Genomic DNA, 21862 nt, shown 5'->3' with positions numbered 1-21862 from the left:
ACAGTTGATAAGCGATAGCTCTATAAAGTAGACATGGGATTTGATACAGAGTGGCCTATATTCTCATCGGGTCCGGATGGCATGTCAGGTCGGCAAATTGAATGCATTGGAACGACCCTTGTAATCGAGCGATTGCAATAATGCGATGGATCGTGAACCGTTGGATCACGAATCTGGATCAATGGTTCAGATCTAATCGGCTATCAACAAATGGAGGGTGTGATAGTGCTATGTGGTGGAGCACTGATACACTAATGAGCGATATTGTGATATCACTGAGAAGCTCAATCAACGATCGGAGGATCAGGTAGTCGGAGGTCAGAGTTGGAGCGGAGTTGTGGAAGTGCCGATAGTTATTAAAGCCGGTATATTATTTTTGAATTCTGGTATGTGTTTTGGAGTGGAGTTTTATATGATTCCTAATGGTTTTATGGATGCGGGGTTAAGACCTAATACGTGTTACGCTCTCGATGGTGGAAAAGACCCAATAGTGTAATAGCTCCAATGAATTATAAGTCCACAGTTTAAAGGCTTAAATCCTAGAACGCTTCTGGTAAGGCTTTGTGGGCCATAACCCACAGGCCTCAAGATCAATTTCTTTAGGGATAGGGATTTTGATTAAACCCCAAAATCTCATTCCCATCATTTGGTATTAGAGTAGGGAAATTTTTCCTGCGTGAAAAAGGATTCCAGAGAGAAGGAGCAGGAGGTACAATGGTTTAGAGTATGAAGAGTTATGGTCTTACTGTCGCATAGAGAACAACAACAAAAGGTGAGAATATTTGCAATAGCCTAAGAGTAAGGAGTACTGAAGAGACGTTGAGAACAACTTCCAATTGCGGTTGGGTTAGAAGTTGTTGAGGCGGATCCACAATTGTGATTGTGGGTAGAGTTGTCTTAGAGATAACAATTCCAACAAAAGAAGTGTTGGGTAGAATTGTTAGTCAGCAAAAGGTTCGAGGAGAGAACCATAGAGCTTTCCAAAAGACCAAGTCCAGAGGAGAGCTTGGTGAGGTAAGTGGCAACAGGGAGGACTTGTTGTTGCAAAGGTTTGGTTGCAGCTCACAGAAGACCATGAAGGAAATTCCAATAAAGAATGCAGTGGGTAGAATTGTTAAGGACAAGGAGAAGCATATGACCAGGAGGTCATAAATTTTTGTGCCTCAGGAGTTTGATGCAGAAGCATCCAATACCTTTAGACAAAGGGAGGAATCCAGAGCAGAGCGAGGAGGACGTGGACTAGCGGAGCTGAACGAAGGGAGAAAAACAGATAAAAATATGTTTTAAAATAGATTTAAAGGATGGATGGATAAAGTCTCGAAGTAGGATCGACAGCGATCCATTGAATATCAATTAACTATTATATGTATGCATGTCATGTATTGGCAGAGTGCGGTAGAAGGAAGACTGAGAAAGGTGTAATTCCATTGAAGGCAAGTGAATCCCAATTACACTAAGAACTAGCATAAAAACACTTAGTGGATTCAAGAGTCCAGACGTGAAATATTATAGAGGCTGATCTATATCCTGATAAGTTCCGGAAGGTTGATTGCAGATTGGCGAGTCAAAGGACTAGAGGAACTAAGATGGTGGATTTGACGACGGTCGATAAGCGATAACTCCATAAATCGGACGTGAAATTTGATACAAAGTGGCCTATACTCTCATCAGGTCTAGATGGCATGTCAGGTCGGCAAATTGAACGCATTAGAACAACCCTTGTAACTGAACAATTGCGATAATGCGATGGATCATTAACCATAGGATCACGAATCTAGATCGACGGTTCAGATCTAATCAGTGATCAGAAAATGGAGGGTGAGATAGCGTTATGTGTTGGAGCACCAATACACCGACGAGTGAAATTGCGATATCACCAAGAAGCTCAATCGACGATCGGAGGATCGAGTAGTCATAGGTTGGAGTGGGAGCGGAGCTGTGGAAGTGCCGATAGTTATTAAAGTGGATGTATTATTTTTGAAGTCCGATATGTGTTTCGGATCAGAATTTTATATGATTCTCGATGGTTGTATGGCTGTGGGGTTAAGACTTGATATTTGTTACGCTCCCGATGGGAAAATTCCTCCGACAGTGTAAAGCCTCCAATGGTGGAAAAGACCCGATAGTGTAATAGCTCCAATGAATTATAAGTCCATATTTTAAAGGGTTAAAGCCTAGAACACTTCCAGTAAGGCTTTGTGGGCCATAACCCACAGACCTCAAGATCAATTTCTTTAGGGATAGGGATTTTGATTAAACCCCAAAATCTCATTCCCATCAGATCGCTACCAACTCAAGATCATGAGTCACTTAGTTTTGCTCGTGATCATTCAACTTCCTTGATTCATAACAAACCATCTGCCCTTACTGCTTTAGGACTCCACCAAGTCCTTCCTTACAAGCATCCGTGCAAATCAAAAACTCCTTATCAAGATATGAAATATTCAAAAGTGGAGCATTGGTAAGAAAATGCTTCAATACAAAAAAAATCGTTGCACACTCAACAATCCATTCAAACTTCTTTCCTTTCCTCTACAAAGAGGTGATACGATAGTCAAAATTGGAAAAGTTCTTGATCAATTGTCTGTAATAACCTACTAGTCCCATGAATGATCTGACCTCATCCACATTCTTCAAATCTCACAACTTCATGATAGCCTTAATATTTTCTAAGTCCACTGCTATCCTTTCCTTGGAAACAATATTTTCTGATTCTAGTAATGAATCTAAGTCTAAAAGAAACTTCACTTGTTGAGCTTGGAATATAACTGATGCTCTCTCAACAATATGAATATTGTTTCAAGGTGCTTTTCATGCTACCCCTCATTCTTTGAATATACCAATACATCATTAACAAATATTATCACAAACTTATCCAGATAAGGGTGCAACACATTATTCATCAAAGACATGAAGGTGTATGGAGCATTGGTAAGACCAAAAGGAACCACCACAAACTCATAATTCCCATACCTTGTATGGAATGCAATCTTGTAAATGTATTTTTCTTTGAGTTTCATCTAATGATATCTTGATCTCATATCAATCTTTGAAAATATTGTTTTTCCCTTTAGCTGATCAAACAAATAATTAATCAGAGGCAATTGGCACCTTTTATTAATAGTCACCTTGTTTAGCTACTTGTAATCAATGCACAATATGAGAGTACCATCCCTCTTCTTTACTAACAACACTAGTGCACCCCAAGGTGAAAAACTTGGTCTTATGTATCCCTTCTTAAGCATCTCTTTAAGATACAACTTCAATTCCATCAACTGCGGAGTTCTCATCTTGTATTATACCTTAGATTTTAGTGCTTCTACTGGTACCAACTCAATAAAGAAATCCACGTCTCTATGACGAGGAAACTCTGGAATCTTTGCAGTAAGCACATCCTGAAACTGCTCCAAGACAAGATACTTCCTCAAGACCTCATCATCTTCAACATCCTTCCTTTTTTCACTGGAAACATGAACTTCAAACAATACACATACTTTCTTGTAGTTGCACTTAGCTTGCATAGTTGTAACCATTCTCACTGATGTAGGATTCTTATTTCCTTGCAAGATTCTCTTTTCTCCATCACCATCCAGGAAATAAATGAACTTCTTATAACGATCTACCTTGGTCCTATGAATGAACAACCAATCCATGCCAAAAATCATGCTATATGCACCCAAGGGAAGCAATTTACGTGTCCTATTGTAGGCATGCCATTAAGCTCAAATGCACAAGATCACACCCAGTGATGAACTCTTCTCTTGGTTCCTATAGCCAGGCCTCGCTAAGACTACAAGCACTGGAGGAACTATCGCCTTCGAAGGAGCTACTCCAGAGGTTGTGAGCATGGAGGCTCCAAATCTTGTGCCTACGGTGCCAAGGTTTCCTAGGCTGAAGCCTACACTTGTGTGAGAGACCCAAAATACGAAGAAAGACAAGCAGAAAAGGCTAGTGCTAGTGCATGAGTCACCTAGGAAGCATTCTGCTGCCCAGACGTAGAACAAGGATAAGCAGCCTGAGAAGGTTGTAGATTTGGAGGCTGAAGAGGGCATTGAAGATATAGATGCGAAGGGCGTGGAGCCCATCACCAAGTTTCCAAAATATATCCCTCCACATAAAAGGAAGGCGAAGGTCACCAAGGACACAAACTCAAAGAAATTCATCATTCACATGCCCCTGTTGCTAGAGAATATAACCTTCGAAGGTCCATGCTTGGTGTGGGTCCCTCTATTAAAGATGGAAGATTGGGACCTGGTTGACCATGAGAGGTTAACCCACCTCATGACAAATAATTATATGAGATGAGTGTATTACAAAGACTTAGGTGTCATTGAGTTGGAGTTAGTTGAATGGATATGCGGAGTAGAGAAATCCAGGTTGTTGAACCTACTGATGGTGCCCCACTACTATCGCTCTAACATTAACACCACTTGTATATGAAAAATGCTTACTATAGTGCATGATGGGTTCTTATGGCTTGGCATGCCTATCCCCATCACGGATATGCTCATCCACAAGATCACACACCTACCTCATGAGGGTTTGAATCTGGCCAAGGAGTTTGGAAGAAAGGATGAAAAAGAAATTCGAGCTTATCAAGAAACCATGCGGCTACTCCATCACCCCATCAACGATCCTGCGGTGAAGATTGCCACCTAGATACTTGCCAACAATGTTATGAGGAAGTGTCACACGGATGAGGTTATGACGCCTGTGATCTTTTTAGATGCATAATACGTGAAGGGCATGCAGTTTAACTGGTCACAGTACTTGTGCAGTGAGTTCCTTGCAAATTGTCGCAAGGCCCAAGATGAGAACAAGACCTTCCACTACGTGTGGTTGCTGCTCTCCATTGTGTTAGTTGCATGGGATCTCCCGGAGGACAACCAGTTTCCTCCATTGTAGGGAGGATTACTAGAGGCCGCATAGTTTTCCTCCCTCTGGGCCACGAAGGACCCTGCGTGGGTCACCTAAAAGAATATTTTTTGGGTATTGATGGAGTTGAGCTTTCGCATGGCCATCAACCTATAACCAAGGTTGTCCGCAACCTTGTATGAACAGTTGTCTGAATATGTTGAGCTCAAGGCAGACTTCCACTATGTTTACATTCGGGCGCGGAAGGACCCGCAACATAAGTGGTTCGATCTGCCATATCTCTTCACTAATGATGACATACAGGAAGTGATAAAGTGATGGCCAGTAGATTGGCATACTCCTTTCGACTTGGCCATCAGTACCAGCAAAGGCACAGGGTGCTCAGCAGAGAAAAATCGGATGGATGCAGTGAAGTAGGTGACCTAGAAATTGACTATGCAATGAAAGGAGGCCGAAGAGAAGGCATAAATTGAAAAGGAGTGCACTGCAAAGGAGCAGGATGAACATGAACAACGTGACTCCAAACAAATTGGTAAATCCCTTTCGACCGAAACAAAGGAGGAAGAGCAGTCGACGTAGGGCAGTGGAGGTGATGATGGGAAGAGCACCCCATTTCGGATAAGTAAGTGCAGAGAATAGAAACAGGAGGAGTCACAGAATAAGACAAAGGCAACCAAACCACAGGTGGATCCCATTACGCCGACGAAGGGCGATATCAACAAGATTTGGAGAATGTGCACGACACTACCGCCAAACTGTTGCAGGAATTCGAGTAACAATACTTGCAGTAATTGGGTAATGTTTAGAAGGATCTATGTGAATTGTAGAATACAGGTGGGTGCAGGTCATGTGAGCGCTGAACAGATGAGCCTGGCACATGGGACAAGTCAGGCTCCTGATCTGGTCAGGACAGTGGACCTCAGGACAATTGCACTGCCAGAAGGGTCCCTGAGCATGGAATTGGCTGATGATAAGATCATCGTTATCACCTCGAAGAACATTGGCCTAAATATTGTAGCGCTCCCTAACAAGTTTCTTCATGCGTTGCAAAGATGAGTGACAACAGAATTGAGAGCACAGGAGCAATGTGTTGACAGTTTAATAAGTGAGTATCGAGTGAACAATGAGAAAATGTTCATTGAGAAGATGCAAGCCTTGGAAAAAAGGGATATGATCCATGTACAGAATGCCCAGTTGGCGACCGTGGTTGCAGAGGCATGCAGAATAGTGCCAGAGTTACACATGCCTGAAGACACCCAACTAGAGGGCAAGATCTAGAAACTCGCTATGGGCATCCGCAATGCAAAGGAAGAGGTGGCAAGAGTTCAATTTGAACTCAATATGAAAATCATAGAGCTGGAACTCAAGTCACATCCTTTGACTCTGCCCAGGGTTAGGGAATATCGTGAAGCTACCATCAAGGAAGGGATGGCTACTATGGATGGCATGGTCATTGACTACACAAATTTGTTTGAACAGGCCATGGAAGTAGTGAAAAACCTGTGGGAAGATCCCAACCTGTAGATATTGAGTACAAAGATCTGCAAGCTCCAACAATAGTATGATGAGGTTAGGGTGACGACGCGCTCCATTGCTAAAGTGCAATGCCTCACCAAGTTGTAGGAGGGGAAGAAACTCCTTGCACAAGTGGAAGCAACACAGAAAAGGAGGTAGTGCTTAAGGCCAAGTTGGATCCTTGGTTGGAAGGAGCCTACCAAGTCTCAAACAAAATTCAAGAAAAGTCGACGAACAAGAAACTCACACAGCAGAAGATCAAGCTAGCCAGTAAAATACCAGCTATAGATCAATTCGTCGAACAAGTCAAGTAGTCAACTACACAAAGTGCTGCTGAGGTAACTGTTGTGCAGGTGGAGCTCGAGGATCTTCACAGCAAGATCACTGCGCCAACCAAGTGACTCAAGGGTGAGTCATGCACTTTGTGTTGGGGGCCTATTAGGATGGGGTCCCCTGGGTCAGTTTTGGGGCAAAAGCACAAGTTTTGATTTAAAAAGATGTAAATTCTCCGCAAATTATGGACGTGGAACACGTAGTTAGTTAAGAGTCAAAAAGGGTTTTTACCCTCATTTATGTAAAATTGAGTCGGTTTATGTAAAGTTGAGTTGATTGTATAAATAGGTGTGTCTTAAAGACTCTAAGGCAGAACCATGTCTTTGTCTATGGGTGCGATGGAAGGAGTCTAGAGAGTTAGCGTAGGGAAGTAAGTCTTAGAGGGGGAAAGTCTTTGTAGCTCAGTGCACAGAGGCCTAGAGTAGTGTCTACAACTGAATGCGTGTACCCCTGTAGCTGAGTGTGTAGGGAAGTGTTGAGTCTAGAAACTTATACTGAAGATCAATAAAGAAAGTTGTTGCAGAAATTCCTGTGTTTTATCTCCATACTTTTGTTATTTATGATTGCGATATATGTTGTAATGAATAATGTATTTATGAAATAATGATGTATTGATGTGCGAATTTACTGGATCCATCTTATTAACTAAACATAATTAATGTTAAGTATTACGCAAAGATCATAACGTTTTCTGATAGGTTTAGTGAACACTTGGGTAGATCTGAGTACATATTGATCTAGGAGTAATCTAAGGTGCACATAAGTAGCTAATTCATCTGTTCAGGGTTTGCAAAATCCAATTGTATAACTTCACGAATGTCTAAGGGACGCTCGAAGGGAATTACAGTGCCAAACCCTAAGGGCTTTGAGATCTGCATGAAGGTAGATCTAGGAAATAAAAATACATCACAATGATCTCTGGATGCAAAAACTTGGTCCCAACATCCCCCCATACTGCTTCGGGTGAGACTTCAGTCCACACTATGTGGATTGATGTTGAAAGGGCCAGTAGTGTAGGGTTTTGTTTGGTGCAAATAATTCTAAACCTGGGTCAAGATCCACTAAGCCAATAAGACTAAGATGGCTATAGTTAGCTCCATAATCAATCGAAATGGAAAAAACTTGATCACGAAGCTTACCTTCCATCTCAATAATAGATGCATGCTGTTATGTCTGCCTATTATCAAGTGCTGCATAGATTTGAGGAATGCTATAACAAAAATCCTCAACAATTTATGCCTCCTAAGAACTATAGATATGTGGCCTGCCACCCTGGTATAATGGACAATCCTTCTTGTGATGGTATTTACCACAAATCCAACACTTCAATGATTCCCTGGCACTTCCTTTATTTTTCTGCTCTCCAACCTGAGACCCATGTCTTTTCTCAGCTGCATTAAACTTCTTATGAGGGGCTAAATTTTTCCTTCTCACCTACATCTTGATATGTTCCTCACTTCTTGGGGTAGTTTTCCTTAGTCTTCTCACTACCTTTATAGTCACGCTTGAACTCAAGATTACACTTTGATTTCTCATAACAATGCCTTAACTTCCTTATAGCTTCCTTTAATGACAGAGGCTAATCAAAATCAATATTATCTTTAAATGGCAATGGAAATCCACTAATGAACCTTTCGATCTTCTCTTTCTCATCCTTGAGATAGGGGACATACCTCAACAACTCTATAAATTTGGTTGTATACTCTTCATGTGTCACGGAACCCATCATGAGCTGATAAAAATCCTTGTAATTTCCATCATAATACCTCTTAGATAGGTAATTCTTCCTGAATATTCTTTCAAACCCATACCAAGTCATATTATCTTCTCTTATGCCTATAACATTCTTATTATCTTCCCACTAGATATTTACTTTTCCTTTGAGATTGAAGGTGGTTATCTTGGATTTCATGTTCTCTCAGTAATCATGCAATCTGAAAAATTTCCTCATTCCAAGAAGTCATGTTTCTGCATCTTCTGATTTGTTCATTTCCCCATAAAAAATAGGAGGCTTATCTTTCTTCAATTCCTCTGTAAAATACTCGCTCCTCCTATGATTTTGGCAGAGACAACGATGATATCTCCTAGAAGAAGAGCTAGAATAAAAACCATGTGTACCAGTCCTCTTGTCAGGTGTATCCAAGAGTCTTCCATTCTTCATTGTATCATAATTTTCGATTTTGTACCTTTTTTGTGACCTGCTTCCATCCGCCCCATTAGTCTTCTCCTCCCACCTATCTCCACGATTGATCTCGAATTGTCCCTGCTTATGTAAGTATAAAAGGCTCTAAAAAGTCACTACATTGACTTGAGCCTTTGAAAGTATTTCGCATTCCTCAATCAACATGTTATTATTTGCTTTAAATCTTCTAATTTCTGCCATTAGAATCCTCAATGTATCTACTAGATCAAGAGAATATTCCTCTCCTTGCTGCTCAAGTGACTCTTCCCATTCCGTTGATTTCACTTCTGGCCTATACGGGGAGTCATGCGTACTATAATCCACCATTCTACTCTTCATATTTTGGCCTTCTATTTCCTATAAACATATGATGTTAGATAAACCAAATAGAAGACGTAATCAAAATCATACCTCAATACATCTCAGGTGACGCTATCACATTTGCACAAGTCAGTCTTTCTAAAAAGCAGAAAAAGGTCCTACAATTAAGAAAGAGCCTAGGGATAGATTCTTAGGGATTTATCTTCCGTTTATCCAAGGGACCACTAATAGAATTCCTAGGATTTTAAGGAATCATAATCTCCCCTTGACCTTTAGGACCCTGGACCCTAAGAGTATGAAAGATATTGTCTCATACCTTGTTCATGTGGGACTTCCTATATTGGTGAAACAAGCCACTCTATAAATCAAATAATTCATTAGCATGTGGCAGACATAAAACATGTGAGGACACGTTCTTTAACTTTGGCAGAATGTGCGAAAAATACTAAACATCATATTTGCATTGAGGACACTCGGGTCATTGCTAAAATTGACCATTTACATCACTGTAAGTATAATGAAGCTATATAAATCGAGAGGATACCTAGTAATCTGAACTGGGATGATGGTTGGAAGATTAGTAGTTGTTGGGTCACTGCCTTATTTTTATGTGGAATTTTTTATATACGGATAAATATAATTTCCCTAGGTGGGTAGCCACACCTAGAACAACAGATTTAAAGCATTTAAACCTTTTATATAGAAGATAAATAAGACAATATAATTTCCTTAGGTGGGTAGCTACACCTAGAACAAAAGATTTAAAGCATTTAAACCTTTTATATAGAAGATAAATAAGACAAGGGACCTACTTGTTATCTTTCGCTTCCATTTATCTCCTTTGAATGGCTCCTGTCACTCCTTCTCGAACTTAATCCGCTTGACAAGTACCTGCAATCATCAACAGAGGACAAAATCCAATCAAAGCAAGAGATATATCTACTATAAGCAAATGGAATCAAAATTATTTAGACATATAATCATCATACATAAAGACAAGAATATGGGAAAATGTGTAAATAACTTTATTAAGTAGAAGGAAGAGTTACAACCATGAAGTCCGATCCAATGTCACTCCTCCAGCTTGAGTTCCATCCAACATCACATCAAAAGCATAACACTCTAGCAACATAACAATACTTGCTTACAATCTCAAACCTCACACCAACACTATCTCCTTACAAATTCTCAAAGTCCATCGCTTGATCACTTAGATGAGTGCTCAATTTATAGGAAAATGGAGGTGGTTTGGTCATAAATGAGGGTATTGAATGGCCTTCCAAACTTAGAGTTAATTTCATGGAGGAAGGGATGAGAGGATATGAGGTTACTTAACTCATTCCCTATCCAATTTTGATCTCATAGGAGATGATAAGTGTGGGAATCTTCTAGAATGCTTAGAAGATAAGAATATTTATAGAACCCTATGAAAAATTCGTTCAGTCTCTCCCAACGCAGGTCAAAGTGGGCCTAAGTGTACTAAAATTCACCCTTACATGGGTCTACCTACACTAAAGCACATTTACCCTGACAAAGGTTGTGCTGGTCCCTTAGCGAGGCATGTCTTGAGGGCTTCAGGATAGGAAACTTTTAGGGAAGGAGGAATTCAAAGTGACGACTTGTCTAGGGCATGTAGCAACTGGATTAGGGTTTGATGAGCCCTAATAGTATTTATCTAAATGTTGGGAGTGATGTGTCCAAATGGATCTGTAATAACTTCCACCTAAAGCATGAAGTTGAAAATGATAATGTCGAGTGATATGCTTTACGATGTGATGAGAAGGTTTTGAAGCGGATGGTGACCTGCATCAATTACAATACATAATATCATGATATTTTGGATTTTTCATGAATTGCTGAGGGAAGGCATACCCATGCTTAGCATATAAACTTTTCATTACATGTACATAGATAGTCGTCTACAGATATAGACCCATGATAGGATGACCATTTGTGTAAAGCCATTGTATAGATGATTTAGTACTTTCTTGAAATAACAGTCCGGATGGATGAAACCAGATTCGGGGTCTTCTATCTCATTCAATCATTCGCTCAAGTATGAGTCTAACCATGTGAATATGTGATATGAAGTCAAACATGGGAAGACATCGTCAGATTACCAACCAATGATGTAAGTTGTTAACAGACACGAGAGAAATCATTGATAATGATAATGATCCTCAAGGTGCTACAGTACATTCTCCATTGTGTGAATGGATTTTTTGATATCAAACATGATACAAAGTCTTTCAGTCGAAGGCCAGTGATGTCAACCTATCTTCAGAAGCAAGAAACTTTCCATTGATGTATGCAAGCCTCAAGGTACTGAAAGGGTGTTTCTAAGTCAACTTCTTGGATAATGTGCTAATGTCGACAAGAAGCGACTCATTGTAGGAGGGCCTTGATGTATCCCACATCAACGACGTGAAACAAGTATAATTATTTTTTGAGATAGAATGTGACTGACGACACAAGGTTCAGGAATGGCGGTCATGAAAATGAAGGCTTATGAGTATTGCAAAGGATGAATTTAACTAAGTGACTTCTCTTGAACATGTCAGCGACACTGAATGAATTGTCAGCATTGACCCAAAATCAAAGTAATGTATGGTATGATAGACCAAGGTATGATGATCATCAAGAAGATAACCCAACACAAGTAGTCACAGTGGTGAAGTGAAAGTGTCATGTTCAAGAGCGACCTGCTGTCATAGAGTGGTTTACACCTTTTCCCATTTTCCGCCGTTATTGCTGACCAGTACCTCTTTATTTTTTATCAAGCTTGAGGAGGATAACATATGCTTGTTGTATAATTCCACCCTTCGGGTGAATCCATTGCTATGTGATATTTTAACGAGTCTAGAGAAGGTGAAACTTGATCTTGTCATGATGGACAAGTTTGTCGCTATTTGATGTGTTAAAAAGTTTAACGACAATGATAACTTGGTCCTTTTCATGTTTAGAGAGTTTATAAAAGGGACAAAAAGAAAACTCCACAAGTTCGTTTTCATAGAGAGAACCTATTGACCATGTTTGATCAACGTTTTCTTTTTCATAAATAATCTATCTTAGTCCAGAAAAGCTTTAAACTTATACTGAGTAGATGTCATTTCCAATCCGTTAATGAGTTGAAAAGGACAAGCGCTTAGCAATCTTTTCATGTTTTGAGGGTCTGAAAAGAGCTTAAACAGGACTCCACTTTGAGGAACGAGTGGTGTCTAGGATAGCAACGAGTTCTAGGGATGCTGGAACTTCTCAAAACATGTTTATTTATGTGAAGAGGTTGGCTAATAAGACCACTCATTGCAACTGTTCCTAAAAAAGGGTAAAACAACCAAGTGAAAGTGTATGATCGGCCAAGTAGATAGTGATGATGGAAGGAGAATAACCAAGGCTCATCTGATGGAAGAGGCTGATAGAATGGAAATCACGAGGGTTAAAATGGAGATGGGCTCATTTTTACACAAGCTTGAACCATAGGGAACTCATCTTGGATTAAATTTCATGTTTACACAAGATTGAAATGAAAAAATATGCTGGGATTTAGTTTTATTTTTACAAAAGCTTGAAATGAAAAAATATGCTTGGATTTAGTTTCATTTTTACAAAAGCTTAAAAAAAGAAAAACTACGCTTGAGATTGGTTTACATGCCCCCATCTTGATGAATCAATTCTAGATGCATGCCCCCCAAGCTTCATTGCATTCACCTAAGTAGACTACTCGTGGCTATCAGGTGGATGTAATGAAGGTTCATTTACGAGATCAAGTGAAAGACTCGACTGGGATTTTACGAGATCTAATCAAAGACTCATCTTGGAGCTTTTTTGCAGGGCACCTTGCATCATTTTTTAATGAGCTTGACATAAGACAAGGAACTCTTCTCAATTTCCTTATTTTTTTTTTTAACGAGATTGACACAAGACAAGGAACTCTGCTCAAATTCCTTGTTTCATTTTTTAACAAGCTTGACACAAGACAAGGAACTACACTCATACCCTTGTTCACAACCCATAAAAGGTCATGACTTCCAAGAGGCTCTCATCAGATGGGAGAACAACGCTTGGAAAGAGAGATCTACTTCCAATTCCCCCAGTACATAATGTACAACATCACAGAATTGATTATTAGTTGATGTAGGCATGGAACGGGTTGCCACATAATTGACCCGTGGTGGGGAAGATACCATTGGGACAAAAGGACCATTTAGGGAAGATGGTTGACTGGAAGCCATATTTGGACTGGGAAATCAAAGCTGGTCAATGGAGACAATTAACCTAATGGAGCATTGTAACTTAATGCATAACATTTAGAGGTCTAGGCTAGAGACGTGTTCTGGGTTCGATCCCCAGTGGAGTAGCCAATTTTCTATGTGGAATTTTGCATCTATGGATAAATACAATTTCCCTAGGTGGGTAGCTACAACTAGAACAACATATTTAAAGCATTTAACCTTTTTCTATAGAAGATAAATAAGACAAGGGACCTACTTGTTATCTTTTGCTTCCCTTTGTTTCCTGTGAATGGCTCTCGTCGCTCCTTCTCGAACATAATTCGCTCAACAAGTACCTGCAATCATAAATAAAGGACAAAAACCAATCAAAGCAAGAGATCTATCTACTATAAGAAAATGGAATCGAAAGAATTTACACATATAATCATCATACATAAAGACAAGAATATGGGAAAAGGTGCAAACAACTTTATTAAGTAGAAGGAAGAGTTACAACCATGAAGTCTGATCCAATGTCACTCCTCTAGCTTGAGTTCCATCCAACATCACATCAAAAGCACAACAATCTGGTAGCATAAGAATACTTGCTTACAATCTCAAGCCTCACACCAACACTATCTCCTTACAAATTCTCAAAGTCCAGCCCTTGATCACTTGCATGAGTGCTCAATTTATAGGAAAATGGAGGTGGCTTGGTCATAAATGAGGGTATTGAATGGCCTTCCAATCTTAGAGATAGTTTCCATGGAGGAAGGGATGATAGTATATGAGGTTACTTAACTCATTCCCTCTCCAATTTCGAGCTCATAGGAGATGATAAGTGTGGAATCTTCTAGAATGCTCTAAAAGATAGGAATATTCCCATAACCCTATGAAGAATTCACTCAATCTCTCCCAGCGCAGGTTAAAGTGGGCATAAGTGCACTGAAATGCACCCTTACGTGGGCCTACCTACACTGAAGTGCATTTACCCCTAACCAAGGCTGCGCTGGTCCCTCAAGGAGGCATTTCTGGAGGGCTTCAGGCCAAGAAACTTTCAGGGAAGGAGGCATTCAAAGTGATTACTTGTCTAGGGCATGTAGCAACTAGATAGGGTTTGATGAGCCCTAATAGTACTGATCTGAATGTTGGGAGTGAGGTTCCCAAATGGATCTGTAACACTTATCCTCCTAAATTTATTTTTATGTTTATTTATTTATTTAACTATTTATCTTTTCATTTTCTTATTTATTCATCAGTTTCTGGTTTATTTATTCAATTTTATCCTTATTATTTTCAATTATTTTTTTAGTATTATTATATTATTTTTATTATAATATTTGGGTAGATTCTGATTTTTAATCTCTTGACGATTTGAGTTAGACGATTTATTTCCTATTTTGTTTTTTATTCTAAATATTTATTTATTTAGTCCAATTTATTTATTAATTTAATTTTTGGTTTCATCCTCTCATCGAAATATTTAACGAGTATTTATTTATTCTAGGAGAAAAATTGTTTAATTAAGATAAATTTTATTATTCAATTCTCTATATTTAATTAATTAATTTAGTTAGTCATAGCATATTTATTATTTAATCATAAATTAAATATATTTTTCTTGGCCAAGTTAAGTTAGTTGAATATTTGTTTAGGGAGTCAAATCTAGGCATTTATTTGAACCTTTATGGGGTATAATTATGGTTTAATAAATATATTTATGCATTTTTTAGTAAAAAGTCTGTTAAGGTCTTCATTCTTATATTATTATTTTAACTTTCAGTCAAAACTAGTCGTTAAGATCTAATGGTTGAAAAAATTAGCTCTCTTCATCGCTATCTGATGCCAGCTGACTAACATCCCTTCATAAATCCCATGTGGACCTATGAGCTAAGGCCACATTTGCATCAGAGGTGCTCATTATTTCTTTTAACCTTAATAAACCTGACTATACAACTTTATCGAAATACAAAGGACTACACGGGAAAACCCGAGAAACCCACAATCGAAAGTATAAGGTCGGAACTCAAAAAGAATTGAATTGCATTCATAAATCATCGGGCCCATCTTTTTCATATGCCTTATTCCTTTTAAAACCCTGGGATAAGTTATGTTATCGCAACACACGGAAATAACTGAAGCACATGAAAAACCCAATCGGAAGCTTAAGGCCGAACTTTAAAACTATACATCCGCAACTATAAATCCGTCAGATCCGCTCCTCCAATCCTGCCACAACACTACCACCGTCCTTTGTTATCTTCATTCTCCTATCTCCGATCGACACTCATCGCTATTGACATTTCCATTATCTGCCGTCACTTGATTGCTGCACAACGCGATTAGTGATTAAACCTCCACCGTTGATCGTTTTCCCGATCCAACGACCTACATTAAATTGCAAGTTGCAATCGGAGTTGGCAAAGGTTAGGGTCCCATCCTTCCACCCATACTTCCACCGATGCGATATATCGACGATCGCTCATTACATAGGCTTAAGGCCTAAAGTCTGCCACATACACATGAATTTTGTCGATGCAATAAAGTGGCTCTTCTCTCGCCGATTAGATCTAGTCTGTTGATCTTATAGATCCAACAACCATCATACCTTATCGCAACTATTCCCTCTTGTCTTGATCTCGCTTGTTTTTGATGAACTTTGCGTTAAAACACTGGTTCTGCCATACTCTGTTTCACACTGTCATTACATTCCTATATAATAGTAAACTATGATACCTTTGAAGCGACGACTGGGTTAAAGCGGCTTAGCCATTTTTATAACACTATGGACTATAATAAGGCATTTGACGCTACATTTTATAACTTTAAGGTGTAAAAACAGAGTATAATGCTTGATTTATTCTGCAGGAAAATATACAGAGAAAAGCAAGGATTTCAATAGAAACTGCCCATTAACACACACTAATATTTTATTCAATACAATGAGTTACAGAGTCTCGCCCTTTGGCTCGATTACAACCATAAAAGACCTTGTTTAATCTTGAAATCCTCTCCCTCTCTTACTCGACTCTGACCTCTCACTCTCTCTAGATCCTCTAGCTCCTCTAGCTAACCTCTAAATTATACAAAAAGATCACAATTTATACAAAAGTGGATTCATGAACCAATTCTGGTTCAGATCCAGAAATCTCTCACTCCCTCCTAAAGAATCTCTTCAACTCCACTCTTTTCAAAACAAACACTAAATCAAACTTTCAAATTCCTCATAGCCTATCCAAACCAACTAAATCCAACTATTTGGCCTGATCTCCACATAGGGAGGATCACTCAACCACTATACCCTTTTTCTCATATTCGATAATAAATAAACACTCGCACACATTTAAATAAATAAAATTATCTAAACTCTTGTCTTCCAACCCTTTGTTAGTCACAACATGTGATCATGCCATCACATTGCTGACTAGACCTGAATGCTCCTGCATCACCATCACTATCACTATTTAATCTGTGGCCAGGATCTAACTCTACATCTTGTCTTGATGATGAGCCACACTGGATGGTTCGAAAAACATCGACAAAGAAGGTCTTGATGTGATTACTACCAAAAAATGTCCCTACAATCATTAAAAATGGAAAAAAAAAGTCAGTCTAGATTAGTAATATATAGATATACCAACAACATATCAACATTATGCATGAATCAATACCAAGAAAATAAAACCGGTCTAGATTAGCATTATATAGATATACTAAAAACATATCGACATTATGCATGAATCAATACAAAAATAAAAAAATAACTACAAGCATGATAACCATAACCATCTGCATTTACCCCAAGATCTAATTCTATAAACCTCTCTTGATGCCACTCTGTAACACCGATACTAGAGAAAGGTTTATAGGGAATCAAACTGCTATGATACCACCCTATACCACTGCACCCCACATTTACTTGCTTTTAATAGCTCTCAAGGGTAAACATGAGCTGAGAGTTACTATGAAATAATTTAAAATCCAAGTTCCAGTTATGGAAGTGAGGTCTGCTAACCGAAAAACTTACTGAAACTTCCCAGGGACACCAGACCACCTAGATGTTAGACAAAATCTAATGAGGATCTTACCTTGAGATGGGACTATATTTTTACTTGACCTCACAGCCTAGCCACATGCATGCCAAGCCTTCCATGCAAGTATAAGGCTCTTGTTGCATGCACATGCCTTCCTTCGTGTGGATACAACTAAGATTTCTTGGTTAAGAGACGCGACTGCAAAATTAGTGCCACATTTTCAGGGATAACCTACAAGCCACTTCTCAAAACTACCTTGAACTCTCCATAATCAAGTCTAAGATGATAACAAGCATGCATAACCTATACTTAGGCTCAAATCTTTGCTAACCATTTCAAACACATGATAAAAATTTCAACAAACATATGGTAGACATAGTAGCTATAGATCATGAATGCATATCTAATAACTATCTCATTCATTTTACTAGAGAATCATGAAGAAGGATCACTGCCCTCTATCTGCAACAACACTTGTTAGCTTATACATTCATATAAACATTCAATTACTTATAAAATAATGAAAAATATCTATAACAAGAGCATGCCATTTAACCATGCCTATAACCAACATTTAACCAAAATGAAGGCATGAAAAACCAGTCATAAAGTCAACACAACAACCAATACATGTGCTCATACATCTCAATAAGAAATAAAATTCAATAACATATAAATAAAGCCAACCAGATCAGGAACTTCCATGTACCACCCAACCATATATTGAGTTGAACCAAATATTTCTTTCAACCAATTACCCCTATTCCATATTCCAAGCATCAATGGGGATCTCATGGAATAAACAAAAAAAAACCAACTAGGGCTTTTAGAGACTAAACCACCTCAATCCTCAAACATAATGATTTCACCTAAACCGGTCCATAATTTGCCAAACCAACACAAGCTTGGCTGCCTCATAATTTCTTCACCATACCCAGAGGAATTTTCTTGTATCCACCCACCTGTCAAGGGCTTCCCGCAGAAAACCATCTCCACCCCCATCCCTTAGGATTTTCCTAAGACCACCTCACTTGGATCTAAAATATTTTGGAAAACCAAAGCTCAACCAATAATGAATCCCATCACACCATGGATATCCAGGAAACAACAAGGAAAGGTTGTAACCACTATCAATCTAGATAAATCCTGTGGTAATGATAGTAAAGAAATCATGTAAACCAAATGCATGCACCATGCATTCAAATCCAACATGGAAATCACACATGCAACCTATTAGCTACAAAATATTCCTATTGTAGCTTCTCTACCAATATTCTCATTGTGATCCCTTTCTTGTCATTTTCTTGCTTTCTTTCTTGTGTCTAAGTGCTCTCTCTCTCCTCTTGGAGTATGATTTCTGAAACCGATCAAAATCTCAGCCAAAATCTATCAATTATTTCTCATATGCATTTTTATGATTGATGTTTGGTGTTTATTCCTTTCCTTTTCCTCTTTTCTTTCATTTTACTTTATTTTTTCTCTATTTCCCTTACATACATATTCTTGTCCCTTCATCTTCGTTTTCTAGTATTTTCCTTTGTTTATTGTATTAAATTTCCATTTATTTCCATTTGTCTTTGCCAATGCCAATGCCAATTTCCATAGCCATTAATTAACCCCAAGTGATACCCACTTTAATGCTTTTCCCTCCATTTAGCTAGAATACATGTCCCATGACCTTGGTATTATTTTTTCCTTTATAATGTCCTTCCAATTACATGGAAATCAACTTGGGGATGTTACTAATTTCAATGTAATGCATCGATGCCAAGTTATTCTCTTTGTTGCTATGTATTAAAATATTCATGATAGATCTGGAATGTACTTCATCTTCATCCTCCAAAGGGTTTGGATAAGTATTTAAACCTTCTAAGTCAACATGATTTGTCATCTCTCTATCGTGGCCCAAGATTCCTTTACTCTTGCATGATATCATCTTTGTGTCTCATCTCCATAAGTGTCTTCTTGAAACCTCTCCTTAATGACCTCTTTGAACATCATATTGCCATGTTAGGATGATAGCACCTGCAAATGAAGTTCACTCATAACAAGTCAACAACAGTCCCAAAATCACCTATTCTATCTTGTTTTCTCATGTAAGATGTTTATTGTAATGGGATAGTGCACAAGGACTGAAAGAGCGGCCTTCTTTGGTGTAGTGCGTAGGTTTAGAAGGAAATACGTGAGGATATGGTCACTGAGAATGCACAATGCGTAATGATTGAGGAGGAGACTTTAGGTATTTTGAAGATTTCCATAGCAAGGACTAAGGGATGACCCTACTATCCATCGAGATTGCGCAATGTGCAATGAAGGGAAGGCTCACCAGGCCTTGCATAGAGGGAAAGTCCAAGAGACAAGGTTGACATTCTTTCTCATTGAGGATGCACAATGTGTATGATAAAGAAGGAGTATCTTGGTATTGTTAGGTTACCACTGCAAGGCGCTAAAGGATACCTTGCTATCCACTGGGAGTGTGTAATGCACAACAAAAATTAGGGCTAATAAAGGATTTGCATAGTGGGCAAGTGTAAGCAACAAGGCTTGAGTGACTGTGTTCTAGAGATGCACAGTGCATAATGTGAAGGTTGTTGAATTCAAGATGGGCACATTTTTAGGAGACAATGTTATCGGGAAATCTAGTGTCTATGCAGAGCTGCTAGTCCCACTAAGGCTGGTAGCTACCTTAGAAACAAACAAACTAAAACCACTTCAGTTTTCCTTTATGAGAAGTAGATAAGAGGGGAAAGAAGGAGACCAACCTTTGTCTTGCGCTTGGTTCCTTGCTTGATTCCTCTCCCTTCTGATAGACCTTTGCCACTTGCTTCCTTGTTTACCCAACTTCGAAGAGTACCTGTAGAATCAAAGAAGCATAACACTATTGTTGTGGGGAAAAGTATCCGATGCGGATGACCCTATCCCTACTCTAAAGGTGACAGTCTTTAGCAACAACTGAAAGTAAAGTTTTGATGATTTCCTTTATGAAAGTACAGAGAGAATGGAGAAAGATTAACCAACCTGGTGTCTTTCGTTCAGTCGATCCTTGTCCTCTCTCTTTGTCTCTTGTTCCCAGCTCCTTGCTCTCTTTGCCGGTCCAGCTACACACAGATCCTGCACAAACAAGAGAAGAGACTACAAGATACAAGTACTCATAACTGATACATGGATTAGAGTGAATCAAATATACATGTAAATACAATACATCAATGCAATACAAGTATATAGGAGAACATGCAAAACTTTATTGATAGAAGTAACAGGGTTCTGAGAAGGTTACAACCAATGATGGCTCCAATCCAGCAGCACCTCCCCAGCAGCAAGAACTCTCCTCTTCACCTCTAGTAAAACAATCACCCAATAGCTCTAACTGTAAACCAACAGCACCTCCTTGCTTTACACAAAATTCCAGCCTCCTTAGACCTCATAGAAGAGCTCTATATATAGGATAGAAGAAGAGAGGATGAGTCAGCTTGAGACTGACATGAAGCTGCCTTGTGTCCTCTCCCTCTTCAGTTAATCTTCAGTTCTTGAGTCCACTTGGAGATCCTTGGTTACACATGGTGATCAAGTACCTCTTACTCATCATAGGGCGAATCTTATGAACCAAGTGTCAGTTTGGAAGCTTCCTGGGCAGTTGACACCTTGCAGGATGACTGTGCCACTTGGCCAATCTCGCCCAGCGCAGGTAGCCTTCATTACTTTTGACTTCCAACGCAGGTACAGAGTGGGACAGTTGCATTACAGTGCATAAGCTCAATTAAGCAGCTGACACGATCCAAAATAAGCCTGTTTTGAAGCGTTTTCAGGTGGAGAACTGATTGGAAGTGCTGTTGTTTGATGACCTTGTTCTTTTAGGGGTAAGAACAACATGTTTAGGGACTGAGGATCCCTGTAATTATTGACATTCCATGCTCCATGATGCGAGGCACAAAAATGTCTATAACAACTATCCAAGAGCATAGATCTACTATCATAAACAATCTAGGACTAGATATATATTGACCACACAAATGCATATATCATCAATCATACAAGAATGTGGAGGAAAACTCGAATAACTTTATTAATAATCAAGAATAGAAAAGAGGATTACAACCAATTGTTCTGACCCAGCGTCATCCTCTCAGCAAGAAAGCCCTTATTCACCTCTTGAAAAGCTTAGATCACCCAACACTATGATGTTACACCAAGAAACTAGTAGCACTTCCTTACAAGATACCAAATTCCAGCCTCTGGATCTCTAGGATGAGGGATCCATATATAGATGTTTGCAAGGGCGGTGAGTCAACTTCTGATATTTCATTACTGTCCTCTCTCTGATAGTTCTTGATTCCACTTGGAGATTGATGATCTCTTACTCATCCCTGGGCGAATGCAGAGAGGCAAGTGTC

General features: G+C 39.0%; 1 protein-coding gene across 1 annotated transcript in view; it reads left to right on the top strand.

Moving 5' to 3' along the window:
• Positions 1-6162: 6162 nt before the first annotated feature.
• The window catches only part of LOC149222267 (uncharacterized), a 187357-nt gene continuing 171657 nt past the window's right edge, over positions 6163-21862 (top strand). The window contains exon 1 of the mRNA XM_089387554.1: positions 6163-6395. Coding sequence (XP_089243680.1) covers positions 6163-6395 — 233 coding nt within the window. The remainder of the gene's footprint in view (positions 6396-21862) is intronic.

The sequence above is a fragment of the Pinus tabuliformis genome, chromosome Q (genome assembly GCF_031772625.1).
Source record: "Pinus tabuliformis cultivar Carrire ecotype Pingquan chromosome Q, CPIR1, whole genome shotgun sequence".
NCBI classification, from domain to species: Eukaryota; Viridiplantae; Streptophyta; class Pinopsida; order Pinales; family Pinaceae; genus Pinus; species Pinus tabuliformis.
The sequence above is the reverse complement of the archived record's forward strand: the minus strand, read 5'-3'. Positions and strand labels throughout refer to the sequence as shown.